The sequence below is a fragment of the Semicossyphus pulcher genome, unplaced genomic scaffold (assembly GCF_022749685.1).
Source record: "Semicossyphus pulcher isolate SPU_LCO1_2020_fin unplaced genomic scaffold, fSemPul1.0.p SCAF_1, whole genome shotgun sequence".
Classification (NCBI taxonomy): domain Eukaryota; kingdom Metazoa; phylum Chordata; class Actinopteri; order Labriformes; family Labridae; genus Semicossyphus; species Semicossyphus pulcher.
This window is the reverse complement of record NW_027211603.1, coordinates 3,480,945-3,503,872: the sequence shown is the minus strand read 5'-3', so window position 1 is coordinate 3,503,872 and position 22,928 is coordinate 3,480,945. Positions and strand designations below refer to the sequence as shown.

General features: G+C 38.8%; 2 protein-coding genes across 2 annotated transcripts in view; both read left to right on the top strand.

The window, feature by feature from the left end:
- The first annotated feature begins 1,642 nt into the window (after nucleotides 1-1,642).
- Nucleotides 1,643-10,744, top strand: ero1a (endoplasmic reticulum oxidoreductase 1 alpha). Its single transcript, XM_069657393.1, has 15 exons — nucleotides 1,643-1,812; nucleotides 3,054-3,173; nucleotides 3,267-3,350; nucleotides 3,518-3,559; nucleotides 4,045-4,121; nucleotides 4,427-4,500; nucleotides 4,832-4,952; nucleotides 6,189-6,250; nucleotides 6,343-6,369; nucleotides 6,447-6,539; nucleotides 7,025-7,271; nucleotides 7,733-7,802; nucleotides 8,351-8,437; nucleotides 9,308-9,444; nucleotides 10,094-10,744. The coding sequence occupies exons 1-15, from the start codon at nucleotides 1,741-1,743 to the stop codon at nucleotides 10,152-10,154; spliced, it is 1,374 nt and encodes a 457-aa protein (XP_069513494.1). The 5' UTR covers nucleotides 1,643-1,740; the 3' UTR covers nucleotides 10,155-10,744.
- Nucleotides 10,745-11,772: 1,028 nt separating this feature from the next.
- Nucleotides 11,773-22,928, top strand: part of pacsin3 (protein kinase C and casein kinase substrate in neurons 3) — a 38,652-nt gene continuing 27,496 nt past the window's right edge. Inside the window, exon 1 of the mRNA XM_069683339.1 lies at nucleotides 11,773-12,181. The gene's annotated coding sequence lies outside the window, so the exon portion shown is untranslated. The remainder of the gene's footprint in view (nucleotides 12,182-22,928) is intronic.

Here is a 22,928-nt window from a genome sequence, read left to right as displayed (position 1 = left end):
AATATATAGATATATATATTTCAAAACAACAAATCAAAGGCTTTATGAAACATACTGCGAATGACACAGATAATAATAACAATGATAACTTTATTTATATAGCACCTTTGAAAACAAGAGTTTACAAAGTGCTATGAGATATTCTATCTCCGTACAAATAAGTTTATTTTTCACAGTGTACCAAGCATTCAAAGTTATATCTAAAATAAAATAAATATACACACTTGTTAATGTTTATATTTTGCTGTTTATAGTTGTATAAAACCGCTGAAAACTGTTGATCGATAATGTGCATGCTTTTAATTTGAAGATAGGACCAGTCAAGTTCCGTCAGCGTTTCGGCCGATTTGACATAGGGAGGCTCGCGCTGCCCGTTTCCACATGCTAATCATTAACAGCGGAGCATTACGTCAGGGGCTTGGCAGCGCGAGGAAGCACCAAAATAGAGAGAGAGAGAGAGGAGGGGGCGACAAGCGACGAAACTGCAAGGAAATTTAAGAAAATAAGACGTTTCCACAGATAACTAAGTCCACATCCATGCAGGGGTGAAGCTGGATGGTTAAATAGCAAATACAAGCAGACTTGAAAAAAATATATAGCTACACTTCGAAAGTTTAGTTTTACTGTATTATTTCCATTTTCTGACATTTTATACTTCCACTTTGCCACATTTCAAAGAAACTTTTACTTCTTACTCCAGTTCAGTTATTTCCGGACATAGTTTTTAGATTTTTGTAGATTATGATGAACATGTTCTCGTATTTATTTATTATTATTATTATTTCAGTTTAGGTTTAAATTGTTTAGAGTGGAAATATTTAGTTTTACATTTTTATACACTATTTCAAACAAAAGTGCAGATATACAATAAAGAAAAGAAATTCGTTAATAAGAATGAGAATTTCTTCACTCTTAGGTTTTGACAGTTGCAGATAATATTACTGTTTTAGTGATATACTATACATTCGCATTTCCTCCCCATTTCTTTTAGCGAATTCCCCTTTAAGAGGAAAAGGGAAATAAATAAGTGTCCTTTAGCGCCCCCGTGTGGCTGACCTGTGGTGTTACAATATAAAGACTTTAATACAACCTTTAACACGGAAACATTTTAATGTCGTAAAAAAGGAGAAAACTTATATTAGGTTTGGTGAGAAACACGTTTATAGACTTCAAAGCTTTGTGAAAATATCTAACGCTAATCTGCCTCGAAGTCCGGTTTGGAAATATTTGTATGTTTCAAGATATGAGAAAATAAAATATTACATTTAAAATACACTTGTGGATAGTGTATGTTTTTGTTTTTTTTAAATAAAGGCTATTAAAGTCTATCATAGTCTACTTAAAGGTGAAATAAGGCTATAATTTTTACATACTTAATGTTTCAGTCAGATTAGACATTTAAGTTTAAACGAGAACTGGAGGAATACGCTCATACTGTTAATAATGATTAAAAAATAAATAAATTATAGATTACTGGGCACTACCAGTTTCAGTCCAAATTATTGTCTCGATTTAAGTAGGCTATGTTTGACAGCATGTCATCAAAGCTTCAGATCAACAAGTCACGTATTCCACGTAGCGGACTGCAGCTGAGGAAATACCAGGAAGCAAAACGTCACCTATGATCAACGCTTCCTCTGAACTCCGCCTGATTCTAAAGAAGTGAAGCGTCTCCTAAATACACTGGATATACAGAGGGTGGTAATCAAACGGAGGTCAGTGGAAAGAGGATAGGTCGTTATGAAGCCGGTGGTCACCCTGCTCCTCCTCCTCCTCGTATCCGGATCTGCAAAAGGCAGGTGCTTCTGTCAGGTGAGCGACTGTCACTCATTGTAAACAACAATTTTATTCAGCATCAAATGCTCTGCAGCGGTGGAAGAAGTGCTTACTAATACCAAACTGTGAAAATATTAAACAACAAATGAATTACTAACCGTAAAAGTGGAAGTATTATCAGCAACGTTTTCTTAAAGTAACTTGAAGTATTGTCCTCGCTGAACAGTGAAAATGTTTCCTGTCAGTGTTTTACAATAATACATGATAGTTACGGATATAAAACATCTGCTTCTTAAATGTATATGTTGCATTTTACTGCTGTACATGTTTTAAGTGGTGCTACTTTATTCTACCTCAAGTACTGTTGCGTATTTTAGTCTGTATCACATTCTATATGATCACCATACTGTGTATTCTAGTGTTCTTGTCCCGTGAGAACTACGTATCTCTCAAAAGGCACGGAAGCTTTATTTATATAACACAATTCAAACACAGCAGCAACTCAAACTGCTTTAGACATCAGGCAAATAAAAGCAGTAGACATTAAAAAACAATTAAACAGCAAGCCAAAAGATACACAGAAGAATTAATTATGATGTTACCAAAATAAATACTAAAAAACTAAACATTGAATTAGATAAGTATTTTAAAAATGTGTTACAAAGGTGTTAGGTGTAACTATTAAACCAGCCACCATTAAAACTGTCCAGCTACAGAAGACTGACTCGTGGGAGCCAAGAACAGTCCTGCTTTTTTTCATTGCATTTTTTTTATTGCTGTTATCTCGTGATCACAAGTTAATTATTTCATTGTCTCAAGAAAACAACCCCGCTCTCTATGACAACATGTTATCATCGGAAACAGGCTTTGTTATCTCATGGAAACCTTTATATAGTGCTTTATTTGAGACCTGGAGTTATTAGTTCCCTCAAATCATAGATATGAAACATCAGGAGAAATGTAATTAAAAACTGTTGGACTTACATATATAGTAGGTAATGAGAGGCAAACATTAGAGGTGACATGAAACATGTAATATACCAGAAATAAATGAGAAATAATTACTATAATTTGTCACTTCACCTTTCAAAAATCCATCCATTATCATCATAGTTATCATTCGAGCTATAAGTCTCTCTACACAGAAAGAAATTTTACTTTAATTCTTCTCTGATTCACCTTCTAGCAGTTTTGCAATAGACAGCAGTCAAGTCAACAGTTCTTCTGAAAAAATGCTCAGAAGATGAACCAGCTGTTTGTGTTTTCACCTGTCACAGGTCACAGGTGACCTGGACGACTGTACCTGTGATGTGGAGACCATCGATGGCTTCAACAACAAGCAGCTTTTCCCCGAACTTCAAACTCTGCTGGAGTCTGACTATTTCAGGTTCTACAAGGTAAAGTGTACTGGTGGACACACACACACACACACACACACACACTAACAGTCCTGTTACTGAGGTCTTTACGTTGGATTTGACTCTCTGCAGGTGAACCTGGACAAGCCGTGTCCGTTCTGGACGGTCAGCAGTCACTGTGGTCTGAGGGACTGTGCTGTGAAGCCTTGCAAGCCTGTGAGTCATCCTCATTACATCATGTTTACAAAGTAGCAGAAAAATGGAAGTAGTCGCGTAAAACACCTCAGTTACTTAAATAAATATACGTAATAAATATAAGTTACTTTCCAGCACTGCCACTCACCTTCATTCACATCAGACTGATTTAATCTGTCTGTTCACAGAACGAGGTGCCAGAGGGGATCCGATCGGCCTCCCACAACAAGGTCAGTCGTTCAGGATCAGCTGTTTCAAACTCGCTTTGATTAGGCAAATGTATTTGAAGGAAGTTTTTTTGTGAGGCTCAATTTGTTAGCTATAAATTAAAGCATTGATTGACTGACACATTTTTGAGGGTGCTTTAACAAAGGATGGATTATAAAAGCTAATATTGTGTTTACTATGTAAACTTTAGAAAATTATAGAAAAAGGTACTAAAAAACCAATTCTTGCTATTATTAAATTGGCATATGATTTAGTGCACTATAGCTCATTATAGTATAGTAAAAAAAATGTCAAACTTAACTAATGCAGCGAGACTTCTAGGATTGCAAACGTGCCCGAGCCTGTATTGTTGACTGTTTACAGGCCCGTGTAGCTTCTGGTTTGATGGTTTTGCTTAAATTATAGTTAACAAGGGTAAATAATGACTTTACTCTTTCAGTAATTAATGTAGGAATTAATTTAAGAATGTGTGTTTGTGTGTGTTCAGTATTCAGCAGAAGCAAACGAGCAGCAGGTTGAGTGTGAGCAGGCGGGCCGTCTCGGAGCTGTAGATGTCTCTTTAAGGTGAGTCTGTCAATCAAGATCATATAAGATCATTTAAGATAATACAAAGCTGGTGGAAGACGAACTCCAATCTTGTTCTTAATAATAGCAATGCCTAAAGGTTTGAATATTCTTACAACTTAAAGTTTAGCAGTATAAAAAAAGTAAAAATATAGACGTGTGGAAAATGTTCTATTATATTGTATGTGTACGTCACAGATAGAGAAACAGAAACCTGATAGTTTAAAGTTTAAATCTCCAGTGTGACCTTTGACCTATGGATATATAAAGTGAGGATGAGCTGTTAACTATGTTTTCATTTCCAGTGACGAGACCAGAAAGGCTCTGCTCAACTGGAGCAGACACGATGACGAGGCTGAGCGCTTCTGCGTGCTGGAAGGTAAAATAAATCCATCAGTTTAGGAAACGATTGAACAACAAAACAAACTTTAATGCAGTTTGATATGACCACTTCAGTACACTTTCACCTAATGAAGATATAAAATACAGGTGAGAACAAATGGATTGACACCTGGCATCCTCCTCTTAAATCTTTTAAAGCCACCTGTCAGTCCCCGATCTTAGTGAAGTATCACAAAGCTACAATGACAGATATGCCGGCCACATTTTCATCCGCCTTTTACTGTTTATTGTTTCTGGTTCAGATCACACTCTGCTGACAAAAAGGTTTATAGTGATTTACAACTGACTTTAGTGTTGCTTGCTTTCAGACGAGGAGTCGCCGGACTCACAGTATGTCGACCTGCTGCTGAACCCGGAGCGCTTCACCGGGTACAAAGGACCAGAGGCCTGGAGGATCTGGAACAGCATCTATGAGGAGAACTGCTTCAAGTAAAAACCTACAATAGATCACTCTTATACCTCTAATCAGTGGGTAACACTGTATTTAGTTGACTTTTTGTAATATACATGAAGTACACAAATACTCAAAGATCTGTGGTGCTGTAGGAGCAGCTGTTCTGTTGGGTCCTTAAGACGAGCATTGTGTAAGATTAAGCAGCGGATGCATTAAGCAGCGGATGCATGCAGTGCATTTAAATGTTATTTATTTCATAGTCATTGCCTGTTTTAAAACTCACCATGACTCACCATGAGAAAAAGTCTAATGCAACTGCATTTCTGCAGAACATAAAATAATATTTGGCAAACATAAAATAAAATATGAAGTGAATACCCCTGTTATGGTCAAATCTTGATAATTCTGTCAGGAGGCAGAGAGATAGCAGCTTAAGTGAAGAGGTAAAGCTGTCTCTCTCTTTCATTTGATTTCTGCATGGACAACATTATACTACCAGTAGTACCAGACATTATATTATTTGTTTTTATTTACAAATAAAGACACCTCCATCACAAACTGGGGCATAAAATAAACCAAAAGTACAGGAAATAAAGGTTTTGACACTCAAAATTTCCTGGGGGAGACCCCCCAGACCCCAGAATTATTTAAGTGATAATCCCAGAGATCTCAGTTTCGTTCTCTTTGGCGGCACCTATGGTGATAAACGGTAACTGCGGGAGCACACTTCCCAGACAGTGTAGCATGTGTGACGTCCACGGTTGGCTCCGGTTGTAACTCTTGCTTTTCCTGGCTGACGTTTGCTTTCCTTTCTAGAATTTTAGACTTTTCCTGGATTTTCACTTCTTGTTGAAGTTGTATCTGTAGTCATCGATCTTTACTTTGTTTGTTCAGCCAGAGTAGATTACTGTTTACTCGCAACACTTGCAGAGAGCGGAAAAGCAGCCGCTTAGCTCCGCCTACCCTCTCTGGCAGACCAACCACTGCTGGCTGATGGAAAACGCGTCACTAACTGGGCGCCGCTTGGGATTTTTTCCATGAATTTTGCCACAGACAACCAGTCCATACTACTGCAGATGCAAAGGCTTTCATCAGTGGGCCATAAGCTCAATCACCATTGTGTTGCCTCACTCTGCGATAGATAGTAACTCAGCAGACATTTATTTAAATGAAAATCTTTGAGATTATTACTTGAGTAAATATACGTCTTTATTTTGTGCTTGTGTGAGTCCATCACTCCAATAAAGCTCTTTCAAAAATTCCCCTCACAGACCTTTTACTGTCAGGAGACCACTAGTTCCCAACTTGTACCACAGCAGCTCAGGAGGTGAAGGTAAGAGGTCTTTACTGAAGCACCATATCATAACTCACTTCATTTGTACTAGTTTTTTACTATCAACAAAAACACTGCTTTATTTTTTACAGCAAAGACCTTCTACAGCTGGCTGCAAGGTAAGCTGACATTTCACCTGCAGATGATTGACAGAGAGAAATACACTGTTCTGACTCTCCCTGTTTGTGTCCGTCAGGTCAGTGTGTGGAGAAGAGGGCTTTCTACCGGCTCATCTCCGGCCTCCACGCCAGCATCAACATACACCTGAGCGCCAGATACCTCTTGGATGGTAAAACAAACACTTTCACAAACTGTTTCAGTTATATAAACATCACCCCCTGCTGGCCGTTAGAAGGACTGCAGGTTTATGGTTAGTTGTTTTACACAGCCTATGTTGGACCCCAGCAACTTCCTGCTGTTTGCTCTGCTTGTTTCTTGGGGAAAAAAACTCATAAAATGGCAATTTTTTAACTTTATTTTTGTACATTTTGAACAATTAACACATACAGTAACCCAGGAATTGGTGAGCTCTTGAGATGGCAGAATGTATTGCCTTTGGGAAGAGCCAGGCTAGCTGTTTCAGACTGTTTCCAGTCCAAGCTAAGCTAGCAGGTGTAGCTCAAAAAGGTGTGAGAGACCCCTTATCTAACTCTTAGCAAAAATACAAAACTTTTCTTTTTAGTAGGTGTCTTGATTAAGCACAAACAAAGTCATCAGCTTGGTTATAATTTATTCCTTACCTCCTCTTCTCTTTTGCCTCTTTCGTTCCCTCAGACAGCTGGTTTAATAAGAAGTGGGGCCACAACGTTACAGAGTTCGGGCGACGTTTTGATTCGGAGCTGACGGCCGGCGAGGGGCCAAAGAGGCTCCGTAACCTGTACTTCCTGTACCTGATAGAGCTGCGAGCGCTGGCCAAAGCTCTGCCGTTCTTCCAGCAGCCGTCCTTCCAGCTGTACACGGGCAGAGCTGAGGAGGACCAGAGACACAAAGAGCTGCTGCTGAACATCCTGCAGCAGGCCAAGTCAGTCTGATACTAACACCAGAACAGGATACATATCAGCTTCTCACAAGATCTGGATTTAAAGAACTCACTATACTCAGTTTAAGTTGACTTTAGTCATTGTTCTTCATTTAGTATCATTTTTATGCCTGCACGTCTCAGAGAACAGTAGCCTCAGGCATTGTATTTCCTGGTTGTCTTCATTTTTGTGAACACAATATCTTAGGAATGCCTTAAAGAAACATCTTCAATATGTGGCACAAAGTTCCACTTTAACGATGAACTGACTAGATTTTGGTCATCAAAGGTCAAGGGTCAATGTCACTGTGACCTCTCAAAGACTGCTGTGTGATTATCTTTAAATTGAACATCCAGTTGACTTTAATCTTAACTCATTTCAAACTTCTTCATGTCTCGTGTGTGTCGTTTCTTGTGCTGGTGTTGCATCTTCATCATCATGCATCTCCACACTCTCTCTTCAGATCTTTCCCGCTGCACTTTGATGAGGCGTCTCTGTTTGCTGGAAATGAAAAGGAAGCAGCCAAACTGAAGGTCAGAAACCATGAAAAACTAAAACTGTAACGGGGTGTGTTTGGACCACGTTGGTAATAATCTTTACTTGTGGCTATAGTAACAAACAGGCAGGAATAAACACAGTACAGATAATATAAAGGCTAAGAGCCGTAAGAGTCCTTATATTTCATGACTTGAACAGCTAGGCAAGAATTCTGACTCAACAAAATAAGACTCCTCTTGTACGTGACAACTTTTTAAACTGAAACCTAAACAGTTAAAGTTCCATGCTTATCCAAGTAACACAGTTTAAACTCCTCCTGTTTAAATTTAATCTACATGAGACCACTTATAGTTGCTTCTCAAGTGACTTTGATTCCTTTTTTGATTGTTTCAATAAATATTAATGAGTTTTTCAAGGCCCTTGTTGCAGAAATTAGTCTTGGTTGTGTAAATGATTTTGAACTGAAACCTTTTTAAATGAGTTCACAGGTCACAAGATTTCAATTTTTAACACAGGGAGATGAATTTGTTTCTTTGTCCTCTAAAGTGACATATTTGTGTTTTCTGTGTCGTGTTTTCGTCAGGAGGACATCAGACTGGCCTTCCTCAACATCTCCAGGATCATGGACTGTGTGGGCTGCTTCAAGTGTCGACTGTGGGGGAAACTGCAGGCAAGAACATCTTCACACACAACAGTTACAGTCATTACATTCAGAATAGGAAAAGTGAGAGGTAATTAAGATAATTTACATAATTTGAATATTTACATGATAATTTGTTCCTTTTTTAAGGTAACTATTTGACAGGGTGCACGATGCCTTTAATGATATAATAATTAAGATTGGCTGAGTGTGTTTTACGACAGTGAAGGGATGTATCACAGCGGTCAGTGTTCAGTTGTCCTACAGTTCAGACGGACATTAAAGGTGTACCAAGACACACAGAAGAGGTTTTCCCTGTGCTCTTGATTTACCCACACCCTGAAGGTATATTTAGTTAAGTACATCAAGTTTATAGTTAACGCTAAGACAACCCAGTTATATTATCTACCAGTGTAACACTTAGATGCCTAATATGCTTAGCTTTTACCCGTAACAGGGCCTACTTCTCCCAGAAATCTTGCAGATATTAAAAATGGCGACCAAACAAAAGCTGTGGTTTCAGCAGGTTTATGGATTTGTTATAATTTAAAGGTTTTGACTGTTGGTCGAACAAAAGAAGCGCTGTGAAGGAGTCACTTCTTTGTTCCTCTCTATTTTCAGACTTTCAACAAACCAAACAATCATATCGATTAATAGAGAAAATAGATTTATTATCCATAATCAAAATAATCTTAAACTGCAGTCCAAACAAAAAAGTATAAAATGAGCTCATCCAACTACAACACCACTGATGATAGAAATTATTAAATGATGCAAGCAAACCATCATATGTGTTGTATAGTACAACAGCATTGTTATTTGCTGCTGTGTTTTCATCTCTCTCTCTCTCTCTCTGTCTCTCTCTCTCTCTCCCTCTGTCTGTCTGTCTCTCGCCCTCAGACTCAGGGATTAGGAACAGCGCTGAAGATTTTGTTTTCAGAGCGACAGATTGAAGCTCTGCCCTCGTCCAGCGCACAGCGACCCAGTTTCCAGCTCAGCCGACAGGAGATCGTCTCTCTGCTCAACGCCTTCGGACGGTAAGAGAGTCTGTCAGCAGATTGTGATCGTATCTGTAAAACACGCATCTGTTAAATAACATTTTTCATTTCAAAGATGGGCTCAGAGTTCTCTCTTACAACGGAGAAAACATAGAAAGCTTTGCATTTGTTTCACTAGCAAAGGATTAAATCAGGGAGGAGTTTTATATAAAATTGTTTATTTAAGTAAAAACAGTGATTCAGTTTAAATACACTGTTTTTACAGGTAGTACAGGTACAGGTCCTGCATTTACACTTTTGTCTCCAAAAGTACTGGCATGAAACAAACTTAAGGAACTTAAAGTAAAATAATTCATTATAAAGACTGGCACTTTTTAGAGTAATGCATATTATATTTATGAATTATAACAACTGATGCCCTAATATGTTCATTAATATAATGTTGCAGCTGGTAAAGGTGGAGTTAAATTTAAATTAATAAGAAAACTGCAGGTTTAGGTAACCCATAAATGTAATGTCCCCATATGAGGACACAGGATTGTTGGGGGATTAAATGAAAACTGCAGTTCTTTCTGTGATATCCTCAGAGAAAGTGGAGTTAATGAAACATTTCTGTGTCTGTTATATTTGTACAAAACATGTGCTTACTCCTCCAGAGATAACTGCCTCTTAATGAAATGTCTCACAGGATTTCAACGAGCATCAGAGAGCTGAAAAACTTCAGGTCGCTGCTGGCAGAGGAGCGATGACAGTGTCGACGAGGGTCTGACTTCACACATCGACTCTCCTACCGTCATCCGGCTGAAGTTCCACATCACAGACTATCAAAGAGTTTAACATGAAGAAAGACAAGGCCCTGTTCTTTGAATGTCAATGCTTATTTTCATAGCAATTTGTTATCAGTTCCTGCTTTGTCATTGGTGTTTTTTGTTAGTTTTACTTTTTCTGCATGATTGATGAATAAGATCAAGTCTAGTGGTGAAGGTTGAAATGATTAAGTCACACATATAATTTAACTTTCTTTTTCACAACAGTGCCTCTTGTTGCTAATGGTGCTCTTAAGGATTTCCTTAAGTGAAACTATAATCAACCCAAATAATAGAGGAAACTTAAGAGTGTAAAGTGTGCAATATTTAATTGACATAAAACGTTTAATTTTAAATTGCTTATAATGTGGCTGTTATATGTGCTGTAATATGGCTGTAACCAGACTTGTTACAGTACAGTGCTCAGTGTCAAGGTGTTTGTGATTTTGTCCTGAAGATGGCGCTGTTTGCAAAGTTTACTGACATTTACTGAGAATTGCTTTGGAGCATTTTCTTTTACTGTTAAAATGAAACGTGCAATCTGTTGATATGAAAAATTATTTGCTAATTAAATTAATATGTTCTATTTTATTTTCATGCTGACTTTCTTTCCTTTTCCATAACCTATGTGTGCAGTGGGTCTGGGTTAATGATGCCTTCAGGTAAACTACAATAATTTCCATTAAAGTAAAAAACAAAAACAAAAAAACAACAACTCAATAATACACTTTCAACACATTGCAAAAAAAAAAAAGTTTGCTTTTGAATAAATAATGTCCACTCATAACAACAACTGAATACTTGTTTGGGGGAAGGGAAAGACGACCATGCTGTTTGTATTCTCCCTTACAAGCCTGTCTAAAAGAAATAATATATTGATCTCAATGAATGTTTATTTTTATATATCAAATATCACCAAACTTTTAGCTATACTACTTTTTGTAAGAAGGTAAAAGAACATATTAAGTAAGTTTTGCAGTTTGCAAGCCAATGGATTTTGAATAACCATAGTTATTTATTTATTTAATTTGACTAGTCTGTTCTATGATTAATTGTAAAGGGTATTAATGACAAACATTTCCGTTTGTTTGTTTTTTATATCAAGAAGGCCTCATAATACTACGGTTAATTACAGACTACTATTTCTATTAAAAGGTAAAGGAACAAAAGTTACATTTTACAATAATTCTAAATCCAATTTATCCTTTCAAGATGACTGTAGTTTATATATTCACCATATAAACATGACTATTTGCCACCTAACACATTATTCTTTTCTATTGGCTTTGTAAACAAACTTATTTAAAGTATCCACTAAATGTTTTTTGTTGTTTATTTTTTCAATTTGCGAGCCATTTTTCCTCACAATAGTAGCCTATTCTCTTGACTAATTCACAATAATGCTCATGATGTTTATCTGTAGTAGTCTGGGTTTGTCCGACAGTCCTGGAAGGCATCATAAAGCCGTGCCGCAGACAGTGAAGGGTTAACTCTGTAATAGGATGAATGGATATTGTGGTGAGCAGCATCTGATTACACGCAGACGCCAGTAGGCATCGGAGGGGGGACAACACACATTATCTGCCAGCCAAAACTGCTTTTTATTCCCCTTTGAAGAAGTCAAACACTTTATTTTTTATTTTCTATCTTACTCTGGAAATACAACTCAACTTTTTAACCGGGGAGAACCGGAAAAATACAGAAGCGACGGTTATCTTGTGGGGAATTTGTTGCCTTCAGGTCGGATGTTCTCATCGTATAAATGGCTGAGGGGGACCGACAGATGACTGCGGAGTAAACTTGCAAGATGTCGCAGTTTGTGGAGGCTTAAACGACGGATTTACCGCTTTATTTTACTTGAAACGAAGATAAACATCTGAGTTTTTACCTGTTAGAGAGGAGAGGCGGTCAGAAAGGAGCTCCTGGAGGAGTTTGGGTTTGGTTTGTTCCTCCAGGTCGGAGCGAAACAGGTAAGACACCTCACCTGTCTGCAGCCAGCACATGCTGTCTCTCTGAAAGCTTGTAATCCCTATTTAGACCTATTTTTATGTACGTCTTCTTTTGCAACATAACTGAAGTATTTCTTCGGCAACGGCTATCAAAAACTGTCAAAGACCGACAGTTGGTAGCTAAGCTAATTCACAGCTAGCTTAAACGTAATAATGCTATTCCAGGTACTTTTTAAATCAATTTATATCACCATGTTGATAACACCTTTTGGTACTTTTATAAAGAAAATAGTTAAAAAATAATAAGAAGAAGAAAAGTAGCCCTCAATACAATAACATCTTTAAGTATAGAGTGGGAAGTTTGAATTGATGCGCTAGACTAACGGTTAAACCCACCAGCACCTAAAGTTAGCTAGCTAGCTTTAAATAGCTGCTGCTAACTTGTTTTATTTCACCTGAGTGTAAATTACCTGGTCATTTATTATCAAGATGCGTTACAGGTGTCATTTGATTTTACCAAACAGTTTAATCTCATATTTTAAAGCTGCATTTAGCAATTTTTGACCACTAGGGGACCAGCAAATAAGCACAGACCCCACATACCACACATACTTGAACGAACAGCTAACCTTTTCTGGCTTCAGGTATGCTATCGCTAACTAAGGTTGCTATTGCAAACAGTGCAAAATATTTCTATTATCAAAATATTTATAATCTCGACACCTCAATACAAGCATTAAATGTACAAAATAAAATAAATTAACATATTTTAAAGCTGTCATAAGTGATTTTTCACCAATAGGGGGCAGAAAATCCCCAAAACAATCTCACAGAAGCACAGTTCCTTGATATTGTTAGCTTATCCAGTTCATATGGCTAATATTTTAGCGAACGATAGGTTGATGATAATGGGTAGCAGAACCCTGGTCATCAACTCTCTTTATGAAGACAGGTTTTCTTTAGCCAGGCTTATAGCGCGTTCTAATAAAAGTTGATTTTTGAGGTGGAGTACTCATTTCTTGGTAGCATAAAACTCTCACTTCTTGGATGAATAGAGAATATATTATAACAGTTTAAAACCAAATAAAGGCATTATACACTAAGAGATGTTGTGGCATATCTTAGAAACAAAGAAAATAAGCACATGGGCCCCTTTTGAGAGATGCACAGAAAATTTCTCATTTACTTTCATGCAATTTTCTGTGACAGTTTCTAAAAATGAAGGTCAAAGCTGATGACTCTTGATGTTTATGTAGGTAAAAATGATAAAAAATAGGTGGACACAATTCCACTGAATCATTTCTAACCACTAAAGGTTTCATGAGAAGATGGGAAATGGTCTGTTGGATAATAGAAAAACTATGTGTGGGAGTCTGGGAGTTCCTGACAAGCAGCCGTATTACAGTAGAATTCATGGAGGGGCGGGGCAGACAGGCAGAAACTTTCCCCCAGCTCCAGGCTTCAAATCCTCCCAGGCAGGTGGAATGTCTGACACTTGAAATGTGTCAACGCTGAACGTTTATTTCCACCCTAAATGCAGCTGTCCTCTGGTTGCCTACCTGTCTGCTCCTGCTTTTTTAAATCAAAACGAAAGAAAGTCACACCAGATGTCAAAAACTGAAGTGTGGAGGTCATCTTGGGAGAGTAAGAGAATTCTTTAACAACGCTGCGTTTTATTGATCTCCTATTCAAACAGTTCTAAAAACCCAGGCCATGTCAGTTTTGTTACTTTATTTAGTGACTTTTTACTTGTAGTTTCCCATTAGATAGGTAGGATTGAATAAGGAATAAGGACTAGTTTATCTTCAATCCCAGATGATATTTTCAAATAGCTCTGTTTAGCTATTGCTAGCTGATAGTCCAATAGACTTTAATTGTAGTACAACATGAAGGAAAACAACAAATTAGAGAAGCTGTAACCATCAGTTGTTGGTCACTTTGACTCGAAAGTTGACTATAAAAAATGTAAATAGTTGTAGATGAATCTGAAGATCATATATGTAATGGTTTCAGACCTTTTCCTAATAAACCTTCAGTCAGGAACATTTGTCAAAGCTGTATTTTGTCAGTGAACATAAGTCCTGGTTGTCCTATGTTGCATTTCTAGACAGCGAGGCTTATTTCAGTCGTTATGGAGGCAAATACAGACAGCAGGCAAAGCAGGTTCTGGGTTAATCTCCGCCAGCGTTGCTCTTCAGTGTACAACAGATTGTGCCAAGCTGGTCCATGCCAGAGCCCTGCTCGCAGGCTGCAGAGTTAAAGGAGCTGGCATCGAGGCTAAACATGGACTCACTGATGTGGTTTCGGTCAGAGATGAACTCTGAGAGCAGCTGTGTGTATGTGTGTGGGAACAAGGCTGAGTTGTCCTTTTCTTTCAGTCTCTGGTCTTCTGCTGTACTCCGCCCCGCTGTGATCTACTTTCGTTTTGCTTTCTGTCCTCGCCCGGGCTTTTTCCAGAGGTTATCTGTTAGACACAGAGCCCCGAGATGTCAGACTGTACAGGAGAAAGATCGTCACATAAAAGTATAACATGTGGCCGTAATGCTTATAAGACCAGAAATTATTCATGCTTTTGTTCGAACAGTCTTTGTACCACTCTTCATCTGCCCTCTCACTCACATGTAATGTCATGTCATGAAGCAGCTTGTGTTGGTTTGCATGGTTTGTTAACAGATTCTCTAACAAATAACATCCACTGTGTTTGTCCTGAGGCTACAAAATATTTCACTGATATGTCTTTGAACATGGTCAGACGTAATGTTAAAGGGATTTACAGTAAGTCGCATTGTACAAAGTCACTTGTGTGGTCTTTTAAACCCCTCAAAAACTCCCTCGGGCGGTTTATGTTTTTTTTTCAATATCCCGCTTAAATTAATCTCAAATAAAAACGATAAAAGCTACAGCATTAAGTCTCTGCAGAAGAAACCGTCCACGTGAACACTTTTAAAGTTTGTTGTTGACATCAAAATGTTATGTATGTGTTAAACATGGTGATAACGTGCGAGTGGCTGAGGGAGATCCTTTTTGCATTGTATAATTAGGGTTCATCTAAAACCAAAATTATGATCGCGACAGTGGTCATACTTTTTGCACCAGAAAGCTCAGACATCATGTCATCATTTTGTTATGCTATATTATAATCTTTTCTGTTTTATTCTATATTATTCATCTCTTACATGGCCTTAAGGTTACACAGATTTAAATGATATGAAGTATTTGAAGACAAATAAATAAAGTCCATAAAATGATTGTATTGTAAGCACGGAAACTTCTGCTGCAGAGCTGTAAGGGTTAACACCTGCCACTCCCTTCCCACCTCGTTGCCCAGGCAGGTAATTTTAGAGGTGTGAGCTAACTGCTCTGACCTTCTCTAATAGAGGCCGCTGGTCTCTGGCTGTTTCATTAGCCGTCCACTCCAGGCTCCATGTGTGGCATTTCACCACGACTCCCAGAATGTGCCACCTTCCAGCCTGCACAGAGCCTTATAACGGACAGCTCGTCCTGCCCTGCCTGAACACTGCAGGTCTGCACAGGGAATCTAACCGCATGCTGCCCTGCTGTCTAACAAACCTCTCTGTGTTTCTGTTTGCTGTCGCTTCTGCTGCTGAGGGATCTTCCTCTCCCTCCGTCTGTCCATCTGTGTCTCTCAGGCCCGCGGAGACAAAGGCTGTCTTCTGTTTGGACATCTGTCCATCTCTGTTTTCGTCTCTGATAAGGTAAGTGCTGCTGTCACTGTGGTGTGCAACATGTGGTTTTGTGTGCTCTCCCTGTGGTATATTTACTTGTCGTAACCATGCTTGATTTGCTCCTGTCATCTTACATCCTTACTGTAACATTTAAAACGCTGCCTTTGTGATTCATGGACTGGCTTTTTGTGTTTTGCACCAAACATTTTGGCTCACAGCAGGGCAGGGTGATGAAACGATCTCGTTTAGGGATCAGGATTTATGTGCGTAACTAAAATAATGTTTGGACACTTTTTTTCTCTGTACACATCGATCTTACACAGAAGAAACAAAGACAACAGCCTGTCAGCCTGCACTTTCAGCTTGCATCAAACTGACTACTTTCTGACTGTTTCAGTCCATAACTTCCACACTTCAGATGTGTGGAAGTTATGGGGAAAACAAGCTGATTTAAAGTTAGCAGCAGCTTTGCTCACAGACCACAAAGCCTCTCCAAAGAGCTTTTTGTTACATGTTAAGTGTTTGTCTGTTTGTTTTGAAGAGGAGAAGATATTTGCTGATAATTGAGCTCCCTCTAGAAACCTCAAAAACAATGAATAATGAACCTAAGCTAACGCTGTTAGCAGCAGCTCAGCTGGCAGCCCTTCCCGATGTCCTCTCCGCAGAAGGTTATCTAAGAAACCCTTGTTTTGACATGAAACTTATTTATTTGCTGTTTTTTCCCAGTTTTAGTTATAGTAATTTAAAAAGTGCATCGCCTTACAAATATTTAAATATGCTGACTTTAAAACAAGTACTTCTCCCTGCTACATACAGTATAATCCTCTCAGTATCTTGATTTCTTGAGTTAGTTGATGGTATCTCTTTTTAAGCCTTCCTAGGCCAGATAATATCTTTTAAAGTCTAACAACATTCTTTGAAATGTGATGAAGCCTGACCAGATACGTATCAAACCAATCCATGAAGTAAGAGGATTTATTATACGACCTGCCAGCTATCCAAACATCTCAAAAACAATTTAGCATTAAAGAACAGCTGCAGTGTTTATCGAGTTTGGAAATCAGAAATGAAAGCAATGACACTTTGGGGAGTTGTTCAAGCAGATGTAGGGTGGGTTCTTGCTGTCAGAGTGAAGACGAGTCAGTCCTCTATTCTCCAATGTGAAAACACCTGCAGTTGTTGCTTATGTTCTCTGTGTCTCATAGCTGTTGGCCCAGAGGAGCTACAGGCTCCTCAGCTTCGGTTTCTAGTCTCCACCTTCACTTGCATTGCAAACTATGTTACAAAGAGCACAAATGGCATTCCAGTGTATGAGTGGAGAGGAGAGTATGAATGAGGATACCATTTATAGTGGTTTAAGCTAAGCGAACTTGCTGCTTTGATAGCATCATATTTACTGTTCAGACATGAGCTGGTATTTTATCTGCATGTGCAACCAAAAGTATTTCTACACCCAAGTCTCTGCAGGATTTCTGCTTTCAGATCGCAAGTTTGTAAACATTTCCATGCAGCAGTTTGGACCTCTGAAACCTTAAAGTAAATCCCACCATCAGGCACAATGAGCCTTTATGGTAACATACCAATCAGGTTAAGTTGTAATCCGTTTTCAGCTCCTTAAATGATACACTTACATTGTAATATTACTTAAACCTTACTCGATATAGTGTTACCACCCCTGAGTGAGTAGTTTCCTATTGTTTGGTTGCATTGGTATATTCAACATTAGCCTCCTTTCATTACATAATGTCAGTTTAGTCTGGAGTATTTTAATGACCTATGATTTGAAGTTGCTGGCAGTGACGCTGAGGAGAGGCTTTTTCCTTCTTACAATATCATTGTCTTTATTCACCATGCGTGTGCTCACAAGTCTGGGAGTTGTGATGACACTGGGGCGGAGGAGCACTGAGAATTAAGTCCTCCTGTTGGCTTTTTAGTGAAGCTACAGCTAAAGCTAAGCCACACACTGCAGCGGGTTTGTAAAATGGAAAGAAGGTTATTAAAACAGCTTGTGGTCGAGCTCATCCAAGACGTGATTCACTCCAAAACCCTACAGTCTCTAAGATAACTTTTGCTCCAGCCTCACCTCAGTTGCCTATTCAAGCTACAGATATGGAGACAAAGAATGATGGCTTTCAAAGTAAACCATAACGTGGTTTATTTTTGTCAATAGCAATCATGTTTTTGAGCATGGTTATCATTTTCTGTCTTTAAACTTGGAGTCTCTCATTTCAGAAGACTCACAGCAGCGCTCTGCCTCGCTGCTGTTTCTCAGTGCTCGGACACACAGGCAGCTGTTGGCAGAATAACAGAAGCTGGAGCCAGAAAAGTATCTCTGAACGCTTCTGTTTATAGATGTTTGCAGCCTCCAGGCCCTGTTGTGTACATTCTCCCTGAACTTCTGCTGGCATGCAGACGTACTGTAGCAGAGGAGCTTATAGACTAATACCCCTGTGGGTCTCCACGTGTTTCATATGTAGAAGCATGTAGACGGAGCCTGGCGGCAGGGAAACTGTTGCTGTACATTAATCAGATTAATGGCCGTGAGTTTTCCAGTGGAGCTTATGAGGTCTGGACCTGCTTCTCTATCTGTCACTCCCTCAGCTGGTCTCTCCCCTCCTCCTCCTTCTCCTCCTCCTCCTCCTCCTCTTCACTGGCCTGACCCATTTTCTCGAAACCAACAACCAGGATCTCTTCTGTCTCTCTCTCTGTACCATCACTCACCTCTTTAGCAGGCCTGTATTACAAGCACATATCTCAGTATTGTGTATTAAATTGTATTATACTTCTGAACTAAGATGTTTGGTTGTTAAAAAAACACAGTAAAGTAAATCAAAATGTGCTATAATTGGGAAATGCCTGATTTGGCTCATGTTTTCTACATGTATTTTGACAGGATGCACTTTTTGTTTAGCTATTGTTAGCTATTACATGAAACTAAGCTGGTAACAATGAGAAACATTACAGCTATTTAGTATTAGCATGTTAACTTTGTTAATTTAAGCATGTTAGCCGACGTTAGCATTTCGCTCAAAGCAACATTTTGCCTAAGTAAAGCCTCACAGAGCAGCTAGCATGGCTGTAGACTCTTAAGCCCTTTTCACCAATGCACTCCTGACAATTTCCAGAAAATTTCAAGACTGTCGGCCCCTGAAGTTTTCCAGAGTGTCTCATGATGCAGGACATGACGTAAAAAGTACGCTCTCGGCCCTCACAGCCGAAATGAATGAATCTCTTCATCTTTCAAGTCTACAGGCATCTTTGCTGTCGTCGTCTTTTAAATGATCCTTCTTCTTCAACCTCAGATGTTTTTATTCATCCTGTTATGTGTCGCTCTTCTGGTTTTGCACTGGTCCCATGATGTAAACGCCATCACCTCGCCCACTCGTTCATGGTGAATGTTCCTGACTAATACCTGCTGCGTTCACACATCAGCTCACCCGGGCTTCTTGCAGACATTTTACTAAAGCCCCTTTCCCACCGGTCAAAAAGCCCGCTAACACCCGGCTTTTTTAGGGAAAGGTTACGATCGCCATTCAGACCCGGGTCAAATGACTCTAGAGTAGACCCGGATAATTATCAGAAAAGAGGCCGAAAGGAGCATACTTCACTTGCAATGGGAAAAGAGACAATCAGCATTTATTAGCGGGTCTTCCCGGGTCTGAAAAACCTGTGTCAACGTGCTAATTTAGGTGGGTAAGGGGTATAAGAGACTGGCAGGAGTGCAGTGCATGTGTGAAAGGGGCTTTAGTCTTGAAGGACTACCTTTTTAAATGTGTATCTAGAGTGATAATGTCAGACAGCATTGTTTATTCTTTAAATCTCCTTATATAACTGCTTGGCCATTGTGATAGCACTAAAGATTATGTTCCCAATTTTAATCCTGCCTACAAGCGCTGATTGGCTCAGTTTTTTAGGACCCATGAGGGAAGCAGCATGCAAATCACATGATCTATTTGATTCACTGGAAATATTGCAGATGGGAGCAGCAACAAGAGGTCTGGAACATAGGCTGTGTTTGATCCTTTAAACTACAGGAGCACAAGATAAATAGGTGGGGTTTAACTCTTTGTGGTGAGACAGCAACACCTCAGTGCACAAGCAAAAAGAGAAGTAGAGACGTGTAATTCTTTCATCGATGTAATATGATATCAGATTTATTTCTATGGCTGCATATTTTGTGCACTAACACACTTCTTAGTTTATTGAAACCTGAAAAACCAGCTCCTTGTTCCCTTTAGGTGGTGTTCAGTTGCTGTGTTACCGAAACCGCTTCAGACCTCCTTCTCACCTTTCTCACTTTCCTTCTGTGTCTATTTATTTGAAACACTTCTGTCTCTAGTTTATTTTCCACACAGAGGTGGAGAGCAGCACCTCCTCTCATGGCGTATCCGTCACAAGCTTCACTTTCTCGTTCCTCTTGTCTTTCAGTCCTTCATGGCTTCATTCCTTCCATCACTTCTCCCCTCTTTCAACGCTCCTTCTGTTTTTTCTCGGTCAAGCCTGACAGTCTCCTGCCCAGTTTTGGATCAAGGACAGACCTGTAGCTTTTTGGATGCCTCAGGATGCTTAACAGACGAAGCGAAAATGAAACCAGCCACATATTGACGAAGTTCTTAAGACAAAACTGAACTGTGATGGAAGACATTTCTGTAACAGTTTTTAATGATTCTTGAGTATTTTCTTTTGTAAGGAGCGTCTTTGAAATGAAAACAGAGCTCGTAGTCGTTCCCTGATCTCCAGGCTTGTTTGACGTCCTCGGTGGTGTGTGTTTGTTGAGGGTGTGTGTGTGGTTAAACTAAGGGGACTGAACCCAAGTTCATGATCAGTGATCAAGGAATGTAAACATCCTCAAAGCACTCAGACACAGAGCCATGAGAGGGATGATGGGAGTCTCATGGACTGACACAAAACAAAAAACAGCACTTAAACCGACTCTCTTATGGTGAAACTCCTCAAGCTAGTGATCCGAGCCCCAGCTAAGGTCTCATGGAGGGATTAGGTACCAAGATATGGAATTTGGATTGCATAATAGTGTTTCACCAGCATCTTAAGAAGATGTATTCAAATTTAAAGATGTAGTTTACTCTGTGAATACATCGAAATCATGTTAATCACAGTAAACAGAACGAAGACATGGCTAGAAATTCAGCATAGCATATATACAGCATATTCTGTATGCATATCTTGAATAAAGCCTGATAAATGTAGCAAGATATAGGAGCATTGTTTGGACATGTATACATGCATTCAACATATGTGTCTTAGTTGGGTTTTTAAGGCAGTTTGTGACGGCCTCTTCCCTTTTTACAGCCATCCCTGCTGGTTGTTAGCTAACCAACTAGCCAACAGTTGGCTAATCTGTGTTTAATCGCTGTCTGTACAACTGCATTTTAGCTGGATGTTAGTGGAATATTCATTTCCATTCCCATGTAAACAACTGCTTGGTAAAATGATCTTATCTTTTTTGGACTGATGGCCAGAACACTTTGATCATGGAAAGTCTTTATAACATTACTGTTGATCTATCGAGTCACATGGGGAGGACAAAGTGTTACCACATCAATGACTTCAGGGAACAGGAGAATTTTCAGTTTTGTTGAACTGGTTTCTTATGTTTCTCTTACATCTCTGATTCCATTCGTGGCTTCGGCAGCGTGCAGCTGCAGGCTACCAGTTAGCTGCGCTGTGACATCTATCAAGTGTTTTTACATAAACAAAACACAGATCAGTGTGCTGTTGTTTTGTTACTGTTTCGTGCCAGTCCAGTAAAATGTGGTGGCTAAACAAACTATAACTCTACATATGACAGTATTTTGGACTGCCGTGACTAAGGACAATTTTATCTACATTTCGTTATTGTTTGAAAATAATTTTCCAGTGTACAATGTTTTTACTCAATTTAAATAATGTTCACATTCTACTTTTTAACAGGCTAAAACAAGACCAGACCTAGCCCCTCTATACACTTGATTTTTGTACCAGGTAAATATGTGGGTCAGTACCAGGATAGTTTGAGCTTAATACTGTATGACTGCAGTGATCTTAAGCTATCAGTCTACTCTATCCTAATGAGGTCTGTCTCAGACAGCACAGAGTCTAATCCCTTTACTGCTGGCTGTAGTTACCGTGTGACCGCTGATTACAAACACGCAAACACACTCCTTGGGCAATCTTAGTGTGACGTTTAGCAAAAAGAACCACAACCTGGCAACTACAATGCAAACAAACATAGAAGTATCAACACAAAGGTCTTTTAACCTCTGTGTTGATAGGTGAAATATTAGTTATTGTTCTTCAGTGACCTTTGACGAGAATACAGCACCATCAGCACTATCATAATAAGATCTCTGTCTTGTTTTGGAAACCACTTGATACTTTAAAATACTTGGAGGTGACAATTTACTGCATCTGCATTTCAAAAGACAGCTATTTATTTTTGCTTGTATAGAAATATAGTCATGTATCATCTGCATATCATTTGACCTAAATACCATTTTTTGCAGATGATTTGCAAAAAGGAAAATTGAGTGGGCCGGGAGGTGAACCTTGGGGCACACCCTAAAAAAAAACAACCTTCTTTTGTAAAATAAGTTGTTTAAGTGCATTAAGTGCTTTGTTTGTTAAAAGTTTCTCAATGGGTTAGTTTAATTGCCTTTATTTATTAGTTGTTGAACTTTATAAATGAAAAAAGCAGTAAGGTTTTTTTCTAAAGGACAAAAATGAAAGCAATATATTATATGTTATTAGCAATACAATATATTTATTTATCATAGAATATATAAAATAAATACGTTCATTCAACAGAAATTAGATCAATTGCCATGAAATGTTATGTAGACATTTTTTTTCCATTTAGGATGACATTTTCTCTAGCGCCATCATCAGGTCAAAATTGTAATTTGTTACGCCCTCCGCACTTCCTGTCAGCACCAGTGTCCGGTCGCACTTGAAGCTGTTTGTTGCCACTTACTGACTTTGTTCCTTCCTGTCTTGATCCTTGCTTGTGTTGAATTAACTCTCAGATGTACGTCGCTTTGGACAAAAGCATCTGCTAAATGAAATTGTAACAGTGTTTATAACTT